This window comes from Mustela putorius, unplaced genomic scaffold, assembly GCF_011764305.1.
Source record: "Mustela putorius furo isolate JIRA1106 unplaced genomic scaffold, ASM1176430v1.1 tig00003974_pilon_pilon_pilon, whole genome shotgun sequence".
Classification (NCBI taxonomy): domain Eukaryota; kingdom Metazoa; phylum Chordata; class Mammalia; order Carnivora; family Mustelidae; genus Mustela; species Mustela putorius.
The window spans coordinates 14,269,153-14,290,227 of record NW_025422117.1 but is presented as its reverse complement, the minus strand read 5'-3'; the positions used below and the strand labels follow the sequence as shown (position 1 = coordinate 14,290,227).

General features: G+C 36.4%; 1 protein-coding gene across 2 annotated transcripts in view; it reads left to right on the top strand.

The window, feature by feature from the left end:
• NDFIP2 (Nedd4 family interacting protein 2) overlaps positions 1–21,075 on the top strand; it is a 70,584-nt gene that overhangs the window by 13,062 nt on the left and 36,447 nt on the right. The window contains exon 1 of one of the 2 annotated variants that reach the window (XM_013057249.2): positions 18,916–19,002. The exons of the other annotated variant lie outside the window; for it this stretch is intronic. Coding sequence (XP_012912703.1) covers positions 18,916–19,002 — 87 coding nt within the window. Of the gene's footprint in view, positions 1–18,915; positions 19,003–21,075 lie in introns of those variants that run through there. 2 annotated transcript variants of the gene reach the window in all.

Genomic DNA, 21,075 nt, shown 5'->3' with positions numbered 1-21,075 from the left:
CATGAGATGGCCCTGAAAGTGGTCTTACTGTGGGGGTGGGGGTGGTGATGAGACCAACTTCTGTAAAGGGCCAGATAGAAAATATTTTAGTCTTCCCAGGCCATGTGGTTTATGCCATAACTTCTGAGATCTGCTCTTGTAAGGCCAAAGTATCCATACTTAATACATAAACAGATTAATGTGGCTCAAAAACAGTGGGCTAGATTTGGCTTGCTGGCTGTAATTTGCCCATGTCTGATATGGGTGTTATGGTAATGTACCTCAAACAGTCCTGAAGCTTGGTCCTGTTGCCAGATGCTTCTAACATACTTTTTATTTCATCCAGTCTAGAAGCAAACCCTTAGGAATGTGGTTAAGGTTGTTTTGCATCACTTACTTCTACCTAGTAATCAGTCAGCCTCTTCAGCAGGAAGCCTGCTGAACCCCTAGAATTGGGGTAGAGATGAATGGGTAGTGGAATAGAGTATAACATTTTTCTGTGAGAATGGCAAAGATGAGCTTCTGGTGTCTGGTAGAATCTTTATTCTGTTGAAGTGGGCTTCTCATGAAGGCCCTTGGCCATTTATTTAAAATAACTATACCCTGGGGTGCCTGGGTGTCTCAGTAGGTTGAGTCTCTGTCTTCCGCTCAGATCATGGTCTCAGGGTCCTGGGATCAAGCCCCACATCGGGCTCTCTGCCCAGTTGGGAGCCTGCTTCCCTCTCTGTCTCTCTGTCCACCTCTCTACCTACTTGTGATCTCTCTCTCTGTCAAATAAATAAAATCTTTTAAAAAAAGAAAAACAATAAATAAAATAACTATACTCTTTTCATAGTACTCCCTAACCCCACTCGCTCTTTCAGTTTTTTCCATAGTACTGATCACTGTCTGATATTCTGAATATTTTGTGTATTTAATTTTTACCTCTTCCCTTCACCCCAGGTGTAAACTTCATGAGGACAGGGATTTTTGTCTTTAGTTTATTGCTGTATCTTTCAGTACCTGGCATATGGTAGGCATTTAGGAGTATTTGTTAAAAATGAATGAATGAATGAATGAGTGTTGTTAGCTGAAGACCCAATTTTGTACACTCAAAATCTTTCTTATTTTATTCTGTTTTTATACTTGTTTTTTCATTGCTACTAAGACTTGGGCTGGTGGTTGTGGTGGTGGTGGTGGTGGTGGTGGTGGTAGTAGGTGTGTGTATCTGTATTACCTTCCAGTTTAGTGTAAATTACCTTTGTAATTACCTTCCAGTAGTGTAATTAGTCCAGTAATGTAATTACCTTCCAGTAGTGTAAATTACCTTCCAGCTTAGTCTTTCCATGTGTGTGAATGTGTGTATATGTGTATGTGATTGGCACTCCCTAAAGTTTAGTATAACCTGTGAAGCCATATGCATGGCCCTGCTTAGTCTCTTTTTTGATTGTGGGGTTGTAGGTACTCCTTTGATTTTCTCATCTGTTTTATATTATATTGATTATCAACTGTTTTCTTTTTATTCTTTCCTTTATGTCAGACTTAAATTGTAAAACATTGTCTCATTGTATATCTATTAATAATACTTTAGAATGTTTTTTATATATGTAGGCCTGACTTAAATTTAAATAGCTATGAAATACATTCTGCTGACATTTATTAAATGTAAATTTACTGACAAGATCCTTGTAATTAGGACAAGCCTAACTAGCATGTGATTGTAAACCATCCTGCATCTGTGTTTTAACAACCATGTTGTTGTGGTTCCTTCCAGAGTTTGATTACTTAGCTGGAATTAAGGTGTGGATAAAATTCTTGTTAAAGACATGCTAAATGCAAGTTGGGAAATGCTGCAATGGTCTAATATTTACTATCAGATTATCTCAAAGGTTTGACTTGCTTACTTTAAGATTTGTTGGAACATGAACTGTTTAATATTTTCGAAGTTTAGGAATGTGCTCTGGTTTAGTTTGTCTATGATGTTTCTCTAGAATTACCTATTACATTATGTAAAGAAATTGTGCTGTTTCGTGTAGGCTTAGAGTCAGGAAATAAAAGAGGCGGTTTTACTTCTTTACTAATTTTGAGGTGCTTACGACTTGTAGACTTTAGATGTTAGATTGAAGAAATCCAGCAGTGACAGTTTTTATGGAACATATGTTCTCACTTAGAGCTTTCATTTATCAACATGACTTTTTGTGTGATTTCCCCCCAAAAAGGAAGGGTTTTGACCCTTTTTAAGTTTTTGTTTGTAACCTTTAGAGAACAACATGAGCTTCTGCTTAGCTCCTTCCTGCTTGGTTTGTTATTGCCCTGCACATGAGCCAATTATTATTATTATTATTTTTTAGATTTTTATTTATTTATTTGAGAGAGAGAGTTCAAGAGAGAGCACTTGTGGGGGGAGAGGGAGAAGCATACTTTTTGCTGAACAGGCAACCCAAAGCAGGGCTCGATCCCAGGACCCTGAGACCATGTCCAGAGCCGAAGGTAGTCGCTTGACCAACTGAGCCACCCATGTGCTCCCATGAGCCAAATTTTGAACTATATTACTTTTGTTCTCTTGCTCTGCCCCTCTCTAACCACCACTATAACACATGCTTTCTGGCCTTTTGGCATTTGAACATATTATTCCCCTTTTTCCTTTTCTCCCACCTTTTTCCAGGATTAGTTTCTGTTCTTTGTTCAGATCTGTTTAAATGTTCTTTTTTCCAGAAAATCTTCTTTCACCCCTTGCTCTCCCTCCCCCCTTCATTTTCCCACCTTTTACTACCGAGTTCTGTGTGTTCTTTAACACTGTGCACTTATTCCTTTCTTTTCTTTTCTTTTTTCTTCTTTTTTTAGATTTTATTTATTTATTTGAGAGAGAGCATGCACTAGCTGGAGGGGGGATGAGTAGGAGTAGCAGAGTAACAGACTCCGCTGAGCAAGGATCCTGATGTGGGGCTCGATCCTGGGACTCAGTGGGATCATGACCTGAGCCAATGGCAGGCCTTTAACCAACTGAGCCACCCAAGTACCCTGCATGTACCCCTGTCATAGTTCTTATTCCATGGTATGTATTTTGTCAACTCAATGGGAAATAGAGCTTAGGTTTCTCTTGTTTATTAGCATAGCTCACAGCCAATTATAAGTGCATACTACATATTTATTGAAGAAATAGATGAGAGTCTTTCTCAGTGACTTCAAGGGTATGCATGAGGTTATTGGTTTATTATCTTATTTATGAAGTGAATAGTTTTGTAGAGTTAATATTAAAACAACAACAATGTATTGCCTAGCCTATATAGTGATGTTCTTGGTGTCCATAGTTAGGGTAGGTATTTTCTTTTTAGAATAGTGCTGAGGGATTATTTAGATGAATTCTGTTGTTTTTACTTATTCGTCATCTGACTGATGGCTTATGTTTGCAAGATAGTTAACTATGGTTAGGTTATTTGGTCTACCTATGGAAAGAAGGAAAATAAACTTTCCAAGTATGTAAGTTAGTGATCATTTTCTTCAGCCTTTTCATTTTAGAGAAGATTGACTGAAGGAGGGACTAGTCGAAAAGCTTGGAGGACAAATTTTACTTTATTGCCAGCAAATGTATCAGTTAAGTTAAAAGGTTACATATTATGATATATACTATATTAATATAAAATAATGAGAAATATGAGTCTCCTTTTGTCCTCCAAGCCTTTCTCTTGGAAAGAAAAAGAAACAATCTTTTTAAGCTGCTTTAACTGTGTTTTTAACATATATGTATATTCATTTATTTGTTGATTTATTAACCTTACAGTTGACTCTTGGACATTGTGAGGGTTCGGGATGCTGCCTGCTTCCCCCACCCCTCATCAGCCCAGAATGCTTGTATAACTTGACTCCCCCAAGACTTAGCCTACTGTTGACTAGAAGCCTTAATGATTAACAAACATTTAATTATCACTTATTTTGTATATGTATTATATACTGTATTCTTTTTTTTTTTAAAGGTTTTATTTATTTGACATAGAGATGGAGAGCACAAGTAGGCAGAGTGAGAGGGAGGAACAGGCTCTCTGCCAAGCAGAGAGCCCGATGTGGGCTTGGTCCCAGGAACCTGGGATCATGACCTGAGCCGAAGGCAGCCGCTCAACTGACTAAGCCACCCAGGCACCCTATTATATACTGTATTCTTACAATAAAGTAAGCTAGAGAAAAGAAAACCTTATTAAGAAAACTGAAAATATAGTTATAGTACTGTACAGTATCAGAAACAAAGCAATGTGTAAGTGGACCCACACAGTTCAAACCCATGTTGTTCAGAGCTCAGTTCCACCTTGTTCCTTGCATGTCCCTTTTTTCCTCCCGGATCGTGATCTCTGTAGTCTCACCTCTGGTGGTCAGATTTTGGCTTCTCACTTAAAGCAATGTAACGCTGGGCCTATTACTTCACCTCTCTATGCCATTGCTTCCTCATGTATAAAGTAAGGATAGTACGGATATAGGACCTACTTCATAGAATTATTGTGAGGATTGAGTGTATGAAAGGCACCTAATTTTTGGCTGAATCAGTAATTAGTATTTATATTTTATGACATGACAATATATTGTTCACTACTGAGTCAGGTGGTGTAATTTCTCTAACTTTTAGAATTTTTAATGGAGTTGCCTAATTTTTATTTCTTTATTTTTCTTTGTATCTTTGTTAATTCTTTGCATATCCTGTGGTGATTTTTCAAATTTGCTTTTCAGCTGTATTCTTTGGCCAAAAATTATTCGTTTCTCTATTTTGTTCTTTGAAGATGTTCTTTTATTTTATTTTGTTTTTTATTTTTTCAGTGTTCCAAGATTCATTGTTTATGTACCACACCCAGTGCTCCATGCAGTATGTGCCCTCCTTAATACCCATCACCAGGCTCAACCATCCCTCCAACCCTCCCAGACCCTCCATTTGTTTCTCAAAGTCCACAGTCTCTCATTTTTCGTCTCCCCCTCCGATTTCCTGCCATTCACTTTTCCTTTCCTTCTAATGTCCTCCATGTTGTTCTTTATGTTCCACAATTAAGTGAAACTATATGATAATTGACTTTTTCTGTTTGACTTATTTCACTCAGCATAATCTCCACTCCCATCCATGTTGATACAAAAGTTGGGTATTCATCCTTTCTGATGGCTGAGTAATATTCAGTGTATAAGGGGACCATATCTTCTTTACCCATTTGTCTGTTGAAGGGCATCTTGGCTCTTTGAAGATGTTCTTAGAACCCTTCCCATTTCATCTGTACTGTTTGTTTTCTAGGCCTAGTACAGAGCTATCATTTTCATTGATTTCAGCAATTTTGCCTTACTTCCTGGAACATAGTTAGAATAGCTGCTTTAAAATCCCTGCCTGGTAACTATAATCTGAGTCACCTTGGAGTTGGCTTCTCTTGATTGCCTTTTCCTCAGAGACCGTTGTATATTTTCTAGTATTTTTTATTTCTAGTAATTTTGGATTTTATCCTGGATCTTCTGAGTTTTGCTCTGCTCCTCTGGAGAATATAGATGTTTTTGTTTTGGAGGCAATCAGCTCAACTTTAGATTTTAAGTACTGTTTCACACTCTGTCTACAGTGCATTTGAATGATATTCAAGTATAATATTAATTCCTTAGGCCTGTAGTAATCTATTTTGGATCAATCTTACACATGCATGATTCCAGAGTTAGTGATTTCTCTTCACTTTCTGGCTGGTTGGGCTCCATTTCATGCTTCCCTTGCTAGAAATAGCAGGATTTCTATTGGGTTTTTGTAGCTAAAGCTATGGTGCTTTTCCACAGCTATGGTTCTGCCTTAGCCAAGCTGCAAAAAGAAAGGTGGGGGGTGGGGAGAATTTCTGCAGGTTGTTTCTTCAAGTTTTAACTTCCCTCCACATCCCTGTTTTTTTTAACGATCAGATTGTTCAGACAGTTGGGTTGTTTCATGTGTTGTCTGACATTTATAGTTGTAATCAGTGGGAGGCTTGAACTGTAGGGGGCCTGTACTGCCATGCTGGAACTAGATCCCACTGTAGATTTTTGAGATTTTAATGTTTCTACTTCCTACATTAACTTTCTTCCTAATATTTTTGTTTTGCTCTTCTTTCATGTTGGAAGTTTTCTCTAAATTTGGGTCCTCCTTCTCTGCCCATATGTATTTTATAAGCTGTGTTTGTGTGTTACTGACTTATTAATTGGTGGGCTTTGGTGTTGTGTTATTTCTTGGTGAACCAACCAATTTAGTTAGGATTGTCTGCAATTTAGTTAGGAAGCTATGGTAGTAGTTGAGCTGAGAGAGAGTGATGGCTTGGATTTGAGTAGTGCCATTGAGGGGCAGTAGATAGGTGGATTCAAAGATACGTGCAGTGTGTGTGTGTGTGTGTGTGTGTGTACTCCACTCAGCATTAGAAGTACTCATGAAGGTCATATTGTGGCAGAGTAGACGACTACTTTTGATTTTTTTTTTTTTTTTTTGGAGGCATCTTGAAATAGAGCCTGAGTTTGGAGACAGTATAACCTGTATTCGAATCTTGATTTTGCTTCTAACTAGGTGTGTCAGTTCAGTTAGCTCAAGTTCGTTTCACCATACTTCTCATACTCAACCATACTCAGAAGGTTATGGTAGAGACTAAAGTTGATGGTATTTATAAAGTGACTTTGTTTTTTAAACCAACGCTTAAGAGGTTTTTACTGTCAGGCATTATTCTTAGTATTTACTGGTGTTAATTTTTGTAAGCCTTACAAAAACCCTATGAGTAAGTATTTCCTGTTTTCGATGATAAAACTGAAGCCCAGACAGGTCACCGAGTTGGTAAGTGGTGAAGCCTAGATTTGAAACTAGAAAAATTGATTCCAACCCTCATTATTTAAACCTAGTATGCTTCTTATTCTTAGCCCAATACAGGTGGTTGGGGATAGGTTCAGAACTATTTGTGCTAGTATTTTATTTCATTTATCTGTGTATATGCCTACACAGTGCTTTTCATTGACCTAGTTAAAAGCAGAATTACCGTATAATGAAATACGTTCAAGTCTTTATCAGTGGTTAGTTATGCTAACTAAAGATTTCTCTTTAAAGCAAAATGCAGTCTTTTAAGAAGTAAAGCATTTAAATTACCAGGTTTTTCCCCTCCTCCAAAATTATTTGGTAAATTTTTTTTATTATGTGTGCTGAGGTTTGCCGACAGTTGGAATTTGAGTATCATAGAGAACCACCTACTCAGTTTCTTCCTGGAAAGTAATTTTGCTTTGTTTTTTTTTTCTCTCTGGAAAGTACTTTTGCTCAAGTTATAACATTTTTTTATCTTGAACATCTTTGTTGCTAGTGCAAATCAACATAGTAATGGAATTCATTTGTGTAAATTTTTGTTAGAAAATGCCAGTCATTTCAAGTTGTGTGGAAAAACTCAGTGTAATTGTGTTTCTGTATTGACCAGTATTTAGAAATGTGACATTATAGTGATCTCTATGAGGATGATATTATATATATAGGAATAAGGAAATACATTGAGTGAGTCAGTATAGGAGTACATGATTGCTGACTTTTTTGAAAGGAACAGAGGGGGAACATCTGTATGTTTGGCTTTGAATATTAGGAAGTTATGGAGATTATGTATTTAGATTTATTAGCCAACTTCTGAGGGTTTGCTTTTTCATATAACACTGATGGTTGAGTCTTTCAACTTTTGCCTGCAGTGGCATCTTGGCGTTTGCTGTGCTTCCTGGATGAATCATTAACAACTTCTCTCTGTAATTTATATTATTATACTTAGTTTTGCGTGAGGATTCTGTTTGTAGCTTCTCTGTGTTTATTGAGGGAAAACTGATGTTTCAGGTGTGGGTCCTGACTGGTCTTGGCTCTCTGGTTACCCGTGATAGAATATGCAGACTTTTATTTGCCTTTTTTCTCTCTGTAGCAGCCCTACTCACACTGTATTGTGCCCTTGCTGTAGAGCTCCTACTTGTTAGAAGCTAGAAGTAGTGGGGATTGATGGGTTGGGATTTATACCCATTTCTTGCACCCAGTGTATGAGGAACTGTTGGGTAACAGTAGCCAGTTGGCTACTGAATGGAAATGAATGATTCACAGAAAGAAGATGAGGCTCAAAACCCAGTCAGGATTTTGCAGCTAGAAGGTGGTGGAGATCTTGAATTTCTATCTTCTGGCATCAGATTATCTTCTTTGCTAGTTTATTCATTTAGCAACCACCCAGTCTTCTAAGAGAGTGTAAAATCAGAAAGACAGTACACCACCCTGATTTTTTAAATGACAAATAAATGCTTGTAATAGTAACTTTAACATTATTACAGGGGCTAGTTGCATTATGCCCTTGCAAATGAAATGAAATCATACCAATTATACACTCTTCAGCTTCAATCCGGTCTGTGTGTTAGATGCAGTTTCCACAGCTCTTGATTCAGTTTTAGCTAAGTCTCTTTAAAGTTAGCAGAGTAAAATAAGGACCCCCACAAAAGAGACAAAATGAATCGTCAGAGGTAGGAGGAAAACCAGAAGGAAACAGTTCTCTGGAGGCTAAAGAAAAACCAATTAGAGATACACTAAATCGTGTTGAATGTATTAAAGATTTTCTTACAAGAAGGACTGAAAAAAAGACTTTTGGATTTAACAATTAGGAGGTAGGTGTTCTTAGCAAGAGCTCTTTGAGTAAAAGCCAGTTGGTGATAGATTGGGAGAAAATGAGAATTAAAAGTGCACAGAGTAAGAATAGCGCTCCCTCGCTCTCTCTCTCTCTCTTTTTTAGGATGTTTGTCACCGAAGGAAAGAAAGGAGAGATGGAAATAGTTCAAAAAGCACAAGGGGGAAAAAACTCCTTTATTTTTAGCTGATGGCAGTTTTTCTGTTTTTTAAGTATGGCATGAATAGAATATACATGTGGGTAGAGAAAAAGAAACTAGTGGGGAAAGGAAGGAGAGACATAATTTAAAGCAAAAATGATCCTTTGGGAGGCAGGATCTTCTCTGTACAGTTATCTGGCATTTAGGAGCAAAGAGTATACATTAGGATGGATGCCATAATGCTAAATTTAGAGATGCAGGGGAGAGAAGTTGAAGGAATTTTTGCATGAAAACCTGTTTTCTTCTGTGAAGTAGGAAGCAAAGATTTTGACAGAGAGCTCCAAGGTTGAAAGTGAGGAATAGGAGATTGGCAGAGCTGAAACACCTGCCATGGTGAGCGCTAGTTCTGATGGCCCTGCTGGGATTAGAATTGAAATTTGTAGTGGCGCCATCATGTCATTTGTTTTCCTCTCTCTACCAGGAGTATAGCAGTCAGACTCATTCCAGATTGGATTCAATAGGTAGATGTAGTTAGAGGATACAGGAAGTAGGAAATTGAGTGTGAGTGTCACTACATATGATAGCAAGTGAACCGTGGTAGTGAATGGAGGCCCTGAAGAATTGATTTAGTGGAAGTTAAGGGAGAGAGAGAGCTAAAAGCCAGGAGGTTGTGACCAAGTTCTAAAAGCCAGGAGGTTGTGACCAAGTTCTAAAATGTAGAAATCTATCTTTTTTAGTAGAAGAGGAATAAATGAATATCATCAGATCAGGAAAGTAGTGAACTGAAGTAGTCTCTGGACCAGTCAACTCTGAATATTATTACTTCCTGTCTTGTAGCTGAGGTGTTAAGTTGGTTTAGTGATCCTGTAATACAGTGGGATTTAGGGCAGGGGGGATGATATTGGGGGTGGGTAGAGAGCTGGCTTGTGAGTCTTGTTGAGTGGGGATTGAGTTGTGACCCTTGTAAATAGTAGTAACAGGATGCGAGTGGGTCTGACAAACTGTATGGACAGTGTGAATTTTAAGAGAGCCTCTTGATCTAGAATTGGCAGTATCTAAGAAAACTTTCCTTATCTTCTTGTTCCCAAATAAGGGGAGCTGTGGGAGGATTAACACTTTTGAGAGGTCTTTGAGGAATATAATGCCATCCGGGGTGAGTTAGATTTTGATTAAATATAGAGAAATCATTTTGTACAGTGACGGAAGGTGTAGAGGTTTTTCACGATCTACAGGATTTCTAACACTGGATTGAAAATTGTTAGAACCTGGATTGTAGAGTTTAAGTTTATCTGTTGGTTTTTATGTAATATATTGTTCTTTTTTCTTATTATGTAGCATTTTAAAACTTTAATTTTAAAATAATTTTAGACTTACAGAGAAGTGTGGAAAACTATTGCAAGGAATTCCTATATACCATTTATCCAGTTTCCTCAAACGTTGACATTTTATTATATTTGCTCTGTGATAATCTCTTTATATGTATGTACACATACAAACATATAACTGTGTTTTTTTTCTGAAACATTTGAAAGTAAATAGCGGACATGCTGTCCCTTTACATCTAAATATCTCATCTCAGTGTGTGTTTTCTAAAAACAAAGTCATTCTTTTGTAAACCACAGTGCAAATTATTGAAATCAGTTATAGTGGTATAATAATAGAACCTGTGAACAATGTTCACCAGTTTCTCAAAGATCTTTTAGAGTGAAAGAAGATACATTTTTTACAATACCAGGATTTAGTTCTCGATTAAATACTGTGTGTATTGTGTCTGTTAGTCTGTTTTTTTTTAAGATTTTATTTATTTATTTGATAGAGATCACAAGTAGGCAGAGAAGGTAGGCAGAGAGGAGGGGGGAAGCATGCACCCTGCTCGATCCCAGGACCCTAAGACCATGATCTGAGCCGAAGGCAGAAGGCTTACTTAACCCTCTGAGCCACCCAGGTGCCCCTCTGTTAGTCTTTTTTAAACTTTTTAGTCTTTCATGACAATGTTATGGAAAGATTTGCATTGGCTGTTTTATGGTATACCCTACAAATGTCCATTTTTTTCCCCCTACTTTTCACCCGTTGGCTTTAGAGTTCATTGGTTATTATTGCCTGAAAAATAGTTGTAACCATCATGGTTGTCAAATGGTGATTTCCTAATGCTGTCATTTCTTCTACCTTTATTTAGAATTTTATAAGGAGACATTTTACTTTTGTCCTATTTATTTATTTATTTATGTCAGTGTGAACGGGATTCTTATTTTATTCTACTAGTTATAATCCGATGCTATTATCATTTATTATTAGGCTCAGCTCATCTCAGGTTTGACCAGAGGGTGCCTCTTGCATCGCCTTCTATGTCCTTTGATATGTCCCCATCATGTTTGTACTTTCCTACCATATAGCATTTAGATAACGTGAAGTATCTGATTTCTTAAGAGTTGGGTTGGGCTGAAGAAGTACTGTTTACACTTACGCATAGGGCTGTAGTGGAAGCACACTGACCAACACAACAGTTACTGCCACAGTAGCTTAGTACTGCTGTACTGGGTGCTTAATGAGGATTTTCTCATGGAGTTGTTTGTGGAAAGTTGGGAGTCCTTTATCAGCTGGGTCGTTGAATAAAGCAGTTGGAACATTGGTGGCATGTTGCTGACAGTGTTAGTGTGCAATCCTTACAATTGCAGTACTAAGGGCTAGATAGTATTACTGTGAAAAAAGAATGTCTTTTTGTAGATTATGTAGGTGAATATGTAATGTGATTAGCAAAGGCAAAAGGACACCATGAAGAAAAATCTGTTAATAGATGGAGAATAGACAAAGAAAAAGCCCTTATGAGCCATTTTGACCTTTAAAATGGGTTTCATTAGAAAATCATCACACTAAAATGGATACATGTTGGTATTTAGTACAGTTAACTGATTGATAGAAAATAGCAAACGTGATCATATCATGTGCCCAACTTTCTTTTCTTGTAAAGATAATGGTTATAAAATGTTATTGAATGGATGTAGAGTGTGTGGTAATTTTTTTCTTTCAGTATCATTAAGAAATTTTAGTGTCAGTTTTCTGACTTAGAGAAACTTACTCCATTAGGCATAGATGGAAATCTTTAATGTATCACACTGTCTTACATTAAGAACAGAAAAGAATGCTTCTTACTTTCATCTGAGTTCTAGAGAACTTAGAAAAAGTGGAAAAGTTAAAAAACAAACAAAAAATGCAATTTGCAAGCATTCATGCTGCCCATTTTTTAAACTGTCATTTTGTAACTTTTTTAAAATTTAAAAATAGAATAATTTGATTTAGCACACACACGATTTTGTTACTTTTTAAATACAATATCATGACCATTTCCTTATGTAATTAAGTATCTTGTTAGAAACACCATCTTAAATGGCCATAAAGTGTTCCATTATATTGATACTGTGTGTTGATACTCTTTTGGATGACTAGATTATTTATAGTTTTCCATTATCATAGTACTGTGGTTGACCAGCTTTATAAAGAATCCTGTTTTAAGTTTCTGATTAGTTAGTATGTAGTCTCAAAATAAGTGTGTTTTTGTAATGACCTTTTTATCCTGTTTTAAGTTTCTGATTAGTTAGTATGTAGTCTCAAAATATAATAAGTGATGTATATTGATTTTTAAAAATACAGGCAGTTTAAGTACAAAGAAAGAAGCAAACTAGGCATCCATACCTTACGAATCAGAAATAACTTAGGTAAGCATTTGGTGAGGATGATTTCATTTGTGGTTATAGAATGTTATAAAAAGAGGATAATGCTATTTATGCTGTTTTAAAAAATGACAGCATGAAATATGGTTTTGTTTGAATTTAATACCAAGGGAAAATATCGTAAAGAACTGTTGAATTCTAGATTAAGGTTTCTTTAACAGAGCCATTAGGTTATGTAAGATTTCACTAAAATTAAGAAAAATACAAAAACCAGTAAGAACTTAGGGTAATTTAAAAAGCAGTATATTTTAATTTTAGATAATAGACAATAAATCCCTGCTGTGATAGATGAGGTGAGTGATACTAATACTTTCTCTCATCTCTTTTCCCTGTTTCCTGATTTTTATGTTGCATACATTTTTACTTTTTCAGGGTATATGTTTCCTTTCTCTTTGCTAGCAGCTATTTAGTCTTTAGCTCTATATTTAGCATTAGTTCTGTATTTAAGAGGAGTCAGTGCTAGCCACTGTATCTTTTCTTTTTCTTTGATTCATTTTCTGATTGCCTGGTTTTCATTATGAAGTAATTTTTTTTTTCAAGGAGTCATAGGCGTTTTAAATACTTTATACATGGAAGACAACTTGGCTAGCTCAACTTTTTTAAAAAATGTAAACATTAACATGGAGGACATTGGAAATTGGAGAGAAGTGAGTTGGGGGAAATCAGAGGGGGAGAGGGACCATGAGAGACTGTGGACTCTGAGAAACCGAGGATTTTGGAGGGGAGGGGGGTAGAGGGTTGGGTGAGCATAGTGAGTATTAAGGAGGGCGCGTATTGCTGGGAGCAGTGGGTGTGGTGCATAAACAATGAATCTTGGAACACTGGAAAAAAAATTAAAATAAAAAAATAAATTGCTTGGGGCGCCTGGGTGGCTCAGTGGGTTAAAGCCTCTGCCTTAGGCTCAGGTCATGATCCCAGGGTCCTGGGATCTAGCCCAGCATCAGGCTCTCTGCTCCGCAGGGAGCTTGCTTCCTCCCCCCTCTCTCTCTTTGCCTGCCTCTCTGCCTACTTGTGATCTCTCTCTCTTTCTGTCAAATAAATAAAAAAATCTTAAAAAAAATAAATTGCTTAATGGAAAAAATAAAATTATGGAAATTTCAAATATAAAGAAAAGTACAGGAAGTAATATAAAGATAGTTTTATATCCATTGTGGAGATAATGGCAAATGGGAATAATAGGATTTTGGCATATGTGTTTCAGGTTTTGAACATTTTTTGCTTGCTTTAAAAAAAATTTTTTTTTTTAAGATTTTATTTATTTGACAGAGATCACAAGTAGGCAGAGAGGCAGGCAGAGAGAGAGAGTTGGGGAAGCAGGATCCCCACTGAGCAGAGAGCCCAACGTGGGGCTTGATCCTAGGACCCTGAGATCATGACCTGAGCTGACGGCAGAGGCTTAACCCACTGAGCCATCCAGGCAGCCCTTGCTTTTTTTTTTTTTTTTTTAAAGGAAGATAATTTCAAAGCCTTACATTCATGCCTCTCCCTTCTTCCTTGAACACTATCTTGAAACTGATCTATATAATTTTTGTGATATTTATACTACATAAAATAGACACTTAGATTTAGATTATGTGAAAATGTATTTGTTACATTTTGAAAATTGAAATACATATTGAAAATATGTATTTGTGTTTGTATTTGCTGTTTACACTTCCCCAGCTTGCTTTATTCATCTAGCAGATTCATTTAGATCTGACCTACCAATTTGAAAATCGTGGAGTAATGCTCATTTTCTACTGGCAGACAGTTGTTTTCAGTATCTTGCTATTACAAATAGTACTTCTGTGAGCATTCCTGTACATGAATCTTAATGTCCAAGTGTGGGAGTTTTCCAGTGTTGATATCTGGAAGTAGAATCATTGCATCCTACACTCCTTCAGCCTTACTAGGAATTGCCACATTGCTCTTTAGGGAAGTTGAGTGAATTCATACTTTTACTAGTTTGAGTCCCAGCTCCATCCTTTTTAACAGACAGTTTCTGCTTTTTTCATTATTAGGAATATTTTCTTTTATAATTTAATAATTTATATTCCTTATGGTAACACTGTTTTATTTCTTTTCTCCAGTAACATTTGTTTTCCTAGAGTATTCATTTCTACTAGCCTTTATCAAAACATCACCCCCTTTATGACCTATTTTTGGTTCTCTACCTGTATCTTTTTGTAGTAAATTATTTTTTGATGAATAAAAATCCTGTGTATGACTGTTTGTTACCGTTCTGTGCTCTAAGTCACTGGGGACTTAGGGACCCTTGGCAGCCTATCAACATGTGCAGAGTCTCAGGTAGTTTATCTCTAATTCAGTGACCTCAGTGATCTTAGTTTTGCTAACTCACTGATTTTTTGTTGTGGGAGAGGATAGCTGCTTGTGATTTTTTTGAATTTCTTTGTTGTTGGCTATCTTGCCTAGCTGTGGTAAGAAGGGCTGATTCTAGTGTAGTTGTTCTAAAGACTTGGATGATGTGGGATTGGAATTTATTTTCTTGTTTAGGATGTACAATTCAGGGTTTTTGTTTTGTTTTAAATATGGTTTAAGGGGCACCTTGGTGGCTCAGTGGGTTAAACCTCTGCCTTAGGCTCAGGTCTCGATCTCAGGGTCCTGGGATGGAGCCCCCATTGGGCTCTCTGCTCAGCAGGGAGCCTGCTTCTCTCCCCCTCTCTCTCTGCCTGCCTCTCTGCCTACTTGTGATCTCTCTCTGTCAAATGAATAAATAAAATCTTAAACAAACAAACAAACATGGTTTGATGTGGTAAGCTTTTAGGCCCAACACTTGCTTATTAAGTTACCGTGAGTTCCCATAAAGTTTAGTGATTTAATAAATATTTCAGGTTTCTACTATGTGTAAAGCACTGAGGAAATTGTAATAATAAATGAGGATGATTCTTGATCTTGAGTTGTTCTGTGCATCCGTTAGTTGCCTAGGCTCCCTTCCCCATTTTGGTAAAAGAAAAACTGGGAGGCTTAGAAAACAGTGAAGTTTACTGGAAGCTCTAAACTCGGCTACCTGTTTTAGGAGATACCAGGATGAATAAAGCATACTTCCCAAATTTCAGATGGTTATGATCTGATTGGAAAGGTAGAAACATCCCCAAATCTAATTAGAGGTTGCCAAGGGTCCCTAAGTCCCCAGGGCATCATGAAGCACATACAAACTTGCAGGAGAGAGTTTCCTGGAAGGAGATGGTTGCAATTAGAATTTACTAGTTCTTGTTTTTCATTTTTGTGCCTAAATAGTTTTGCTTTTAAAAGCTCTTGATGTTTAGACTCTGATTGCTGAAAGGGTCTTATTTCATGTCTAATGTGTATCTTGATGTTTTTACTCTCTTTTAATGTCTGAGATCTCAGTTTGTTACTATGAAGCATACTCTTTAGCCAGTTTTACTTTTTTAAACTTTATTAAATACTACATTTGCTGACTTATTTTAGTGCATGCAAATCAGAAAATCTATCAGTGCCTTTTTATTTAATTTGATTAAGGAAACAAAACATTTCATTACAAGTTAACATAATATCAATGGCAATATATTGTCATTGTATTTTAATGCCTATGTTAGAATACTAGTATGTTAGCTTGTAAAAATCAGGCCACTGGAATATTTTGAAAACCGAGGATTTGAATAGTTTTACCAATTGAAACATTAAATTTTTTTTCTGCTTTTGAAACATGCATAGGAACATCTTTTTCATTGGGGTTTCTAAATTATGAGCCCTAAGACACTTAAGGAAATCTTAAACACTGAAATTGCTCCGCATCTTTGTTTCTAAGAAAAAATAATTTAATGGAAGTTGGGTTTGTCTTAGAAATTACTATCTGTGTTACTCTAGACAAATAATAAAAAGTGCAGTGTGTTTCCTAACTGCGTTAAGGAAGATGAGAGTCTCATCTCTCTCCCAGCTGCATCTGTTTTTTTCTAGTCATCAGTCCTCCCCTCCTACCCCTCATTTATAACACCTTGGGTATCCATTAAGTGAATCATTTTAGGTTATCTTATTGCCCACCCTTGATCCAGGCACCCTGCCCAGAAGGAACTCCTTGCTGGTTGGGAACCAGTTGCTGTGCCAAAGGAGAGAATTGTCCTGATTGATGTAGTCAGTCAGGGTCTGGTCCTTGAGTGGGATGGGCTCAGTCTTACCTAAATTACTGTGAATCTGTAATGAAAGAAGGAGGAAGGGGTTTTAGAAAGACCCATCACATGTCTACCACAGATATCCTAGATGCTTAAGACCATAGTAGAATCACTAACAGATCTCAAAAAGTTACTTGCATTGATCAAGTCAAGTAGAATAGAGACAAATCCAAGTTAGTGGCCAGACAAAAAAGCAGCCTTTATAAAGCAAACCTAAAATATTGTTATATGTAACATATTTTGGTATAAAACTGCAAATATGAGGCTGAACATCTTCCTCTGATGAACTGTATAGACATTTACGGCATATATTATGGTCTTTCATACTAAATTGATGTGAGCTAGATTGTTAGGTAGGAGATTTGAGAAGGTTTGTGAAGGCTGACAAGCAGTTACCTGAAGACAGACATCTTTAGATGAAAGGAAGTAATGAGAAGGCATCAATCCAGCATGCTTAAATATTTTTCTTTCCTTCTGTCCCCCTCCCCCTCCTTTTTTTGAGGACTGTGAGGTCAGGCAGGTTGTTAACAGTCTGAGTTAAGATCATAATGACCTTTTGGTAAGAAGATAGCCTTTTAGGACACATTTGTAATAAATCAATATTAGGTAAGATCCCTGAAAGCTGAATAGACTTTGAAAAAAAAACTATTTGTAACAATTTAAGAATTAGGTCACAACATTTGTTGTTAATTAAAGAGCTGTGAATGCATTAATGAGGGTGCCCTATAGGACCCTTCAAATTGGGGTGCCTGGGTGGCTCAGTCGTTAAGTGTCCGCCTTGCTAAGGTGAGTCCAGCGTCAGGCTCTCTGCTTGGCCGGGGAGCCTGCTTCTTCCTCACCTTCTGCCCACCACTCTGCCTGCTTGTGCTCTCTCTGTGTCAAATAAATAAAATCTTAAAAACAAAACAAAACAAAAACAAACCCTTCATATTTAAAGAGGAAATCTTAGGGTCTAGTATATTTACATTGCACCTTTAGCTTATGAAAAGAAATTTAACCAGAGGGTGGCTGCTTTTGAAAATAGAACTTTATAAAATCTTTACCCTATCTGTTTAGCTTCTTTGTTCTTTGCTGGTCTTAGGGGTGTAAATATGCTCCAACTTTTTGTCCTTTAGTCTACTTAGTAACTAGCTCTTAAAGACTTCAAAGTACATAGGTTAGCAAGGTTATTCTTTCTCAAGGCTTCCAATTTTACACTGTTTGACTGGTGACCTATCTTAAAAGAATTAAAATCTTTTTAATTTTAATTAATTTTTAAATTTTAACCAAGGCTGACTTCAGATACTTTGGAGCTTTTATTTTGATAATTCTTTGCAAGGCAGATATAACCTTCATTGTGTAAAACTCTTACTGCAGCTGGGAAAACAGATTGTAAATGAATGATTACATAAATAGTTTTTGTGATAGGTACTCTAAAGAATAGGATGCTTTAAGATTACATCAGAGTCCTGTTCTACTTTTGGAAGATGGGAAAGGCTTTTGTGAGAAATTGATTTTAATATGAGATCTGAATGATAATGTATGAGTTAGCTAGGCATATAATGTGTGGTATGGAAGGGAAAGAATTGAACATATATAGCCCAGAGTTGTTTTTTTGGTATGTGATTATGTTTAATGTTTCAAGAAATGAATTAATACTAATAAGTGGATGTGTAGGTCTGAAGCTCAGAGAAACAGTCTAGTCTGGCAGTATGCATTTTGCCTTCTATTCTTTAATCATCCTGTTGTCCCATTAATTACCCCTCTCCTGATTTTTCCTTAAAAAAAAAAACACAGATATTCTTTAGTACATTTTTCAAGTGTCTATTTTTTTTGCTACAATTCCAGATTGTTATTTTTAATGGAAAATTGTATATACATAAACCTAGGGGAACTATTACAATATTATGTAATATTTTATGTTGGAGAAACTTTTTATCATAGAATATAGTGCTTACCTTTATTACCTCATTGCTTCTGAGATATACCAAGATAGAAACTAGAGGTTTCATTTTTTTTGCATTTTAGGTTTATTAAAAGTTAAAAATTTCAAATTAACTTATGCTTAGTCTAAAAAATTCAAATAGTAGAGAATGATTAAGTCACTTTCTTCACCTGCAGCTCTTTGCTGTTTCTTGCTTATCTTTCCAGAAATTTGATTGCACATGTGTATTACACAAATAACATCTCTCTTATTATTTTAAACGTTCACTTACACTGTATGTACTCTTTTGCATGTTATTTTTTTAGTTGACACATTGTGAGCAGACGGTAGCAGTTTTAAAAGGAAACACCCTCCCCCCCCAATGAAACAACCCTTACTTACTTAAAAGCTTAGTTGTGTCATGATAAAATATCTGATGAGGCTTGGTTTTAAACTTTTTTTTTTTTTTTGCAGAATTGTTCAGGTGGTGGAGCATCTGGAGCTCATGGTACTTTTTGTGGAACAGCATGAATTAATGATATTCTTTCATACTAAGAAGAAAGGTTTTACTTGCAGAAGTATGCTTATAATATGAAATATAAAGCCAAACCAGAATTCTGTACTTTCAAGAGAAGAAACGGAAAACTGGGCATGATTGCCAACTCACAGTTTTGTTTTGTTTTGTTTTTTAAATTAATAGTCATTTGTTGCTTATACATTCTTCCCTCATTGTTTATGTTTTTGCTTTATCATAAGCTAGCTCTCATTAGTGGAAAAATGTCCAGAGACAGCAAAGTTTTAGTGTAAAAATCCCTAAAATTAAGACAATTGTGTTAATGTACTTAATAGTGTGTTTATGTACATTAGGTGGACTACCGTAATTTAGTTTTATTGGTAGACAATCTAGCTTCATTTGCCAAGCAGCAGTGCTTTGTGGGAACCTGTCTTCTGAGCATATAGCTTTCAATCATTTGGCTCTCTGCAGGGATTTCTTAGCTCCTGCTATTACCTTATCCCTAGCAGCACAGTTAAGATAGCTCACTTCATTCTTGGGTGATTAAAATAGGTAGCTTGACTCTACCAGTTGATTTTATTTCAACTCAAATCTGTTTTTTCCTCTAATTCAGGTGTTAAATAAGGCAACATAGAATGATAGAGACTACCACAGGTTTTTGCTAGAGCCTTATCATCTTAGAGTTCAAAGGAGCCTTTGTGATCTATTAATATCATACAAAGGGCAAAAATCCCATTATGTAGGTTGGCCATTCAATTTTCTTGAGAATGGAAGGGGTGGAGAAAATGCTAAATCGAATGGAGCCCTGAAGTAATAGGTGTCAAGTAGGACTGTCCTGGGAGAAATAGCTCTGTGGTCATCCTAGGTATACAGCAGCCTTGAAGGAGTCATCCAAAATCTGCCTGAAGGTATTTGTTGCCTTAAAGAAAAGCTAGTGTTCTAATAATTTAAAAGATCTAGTGGGGGAGGGAAAGATCTAATTAAAATTTTAAAGATCTTTTATGGAGTTAACATTTAACTTTTTGCAACTACGAACTTTTCTTCCCAGTTTTTGTCTTTTGGTACTAAGCGTAGTCAGAATATGACAGTATACAAAATACCTCTTCACTTATTTATTTATTTATTTATTCGTTCATTCATTCATTCATTCATTCATATTTATTTATTTATTTATTTATTTGACAGACAGAGATCACAGAGAGGCAGGCAGAGAGAAAAGAGGAAGCAGGTGCTCTGCGGAGCAGAGAGCCCGATGCGGAGCTCGGTCCCAGGACCCCAGCATCATGACCTGAGCCAAAGGCAGAGGCTTTAACCCACCTAGCCACCCAGGCCCCTCCCCCCTTTTTTAAACAACCTACATTTTTTTTCGAAACACTGCTTGCTGAACAACACTTTTTAGTACCTCCATACATTGTCATTTTGATGTATTTAGAAAATATTTAGTGAGGTCTCTAGCTTCTCAAAAGCAAAGGTTATAGTTATTAATCTTTTATCATCTTAAGATAGACTGAAGTCTACAATAAAGGAGAGCTGCCAATTAAAGGAAACCAAACTGTAGTTTACACATGGGAAGGCTGGATTTCCAGCCAGATTTAATCATAATGCTTATGGTTGTCTTACCGTTAAAAGTGATTGATATACATCAAGTCAGGACTAACTACAGACACATTTAAGACAGCCCGCCCTCTTGTCATCCTTTTATCCTTCATGCTAAAAAATGGTGGCTCTATATGCAACTTTTCATCACCCTGATCACTGTATTAAAGACATATTTTAGTATTCATATGCTCTTGCCCATGTATTTTCCAGAAGGCTCAAAAATAGAACAAGCTAGGAAGATAACTTTTGAGGTGATGTGTGGACAGGAGACAGAGCCTGGTTCAGTATTGTATATATGTAGTTCCCACCCCACTTATCTCTGCTCCCTCCCCTTGTTTTGGGCTATTTATGATAATCCTGATAGAATGTAAAATAGAACCATTGGATAGCATGAATAAGGAAAAATTTCCACAAATGGCATTAATTTGGTGGCCATGTAGTTTGATTTTAACTTTTGAATGAATTTAG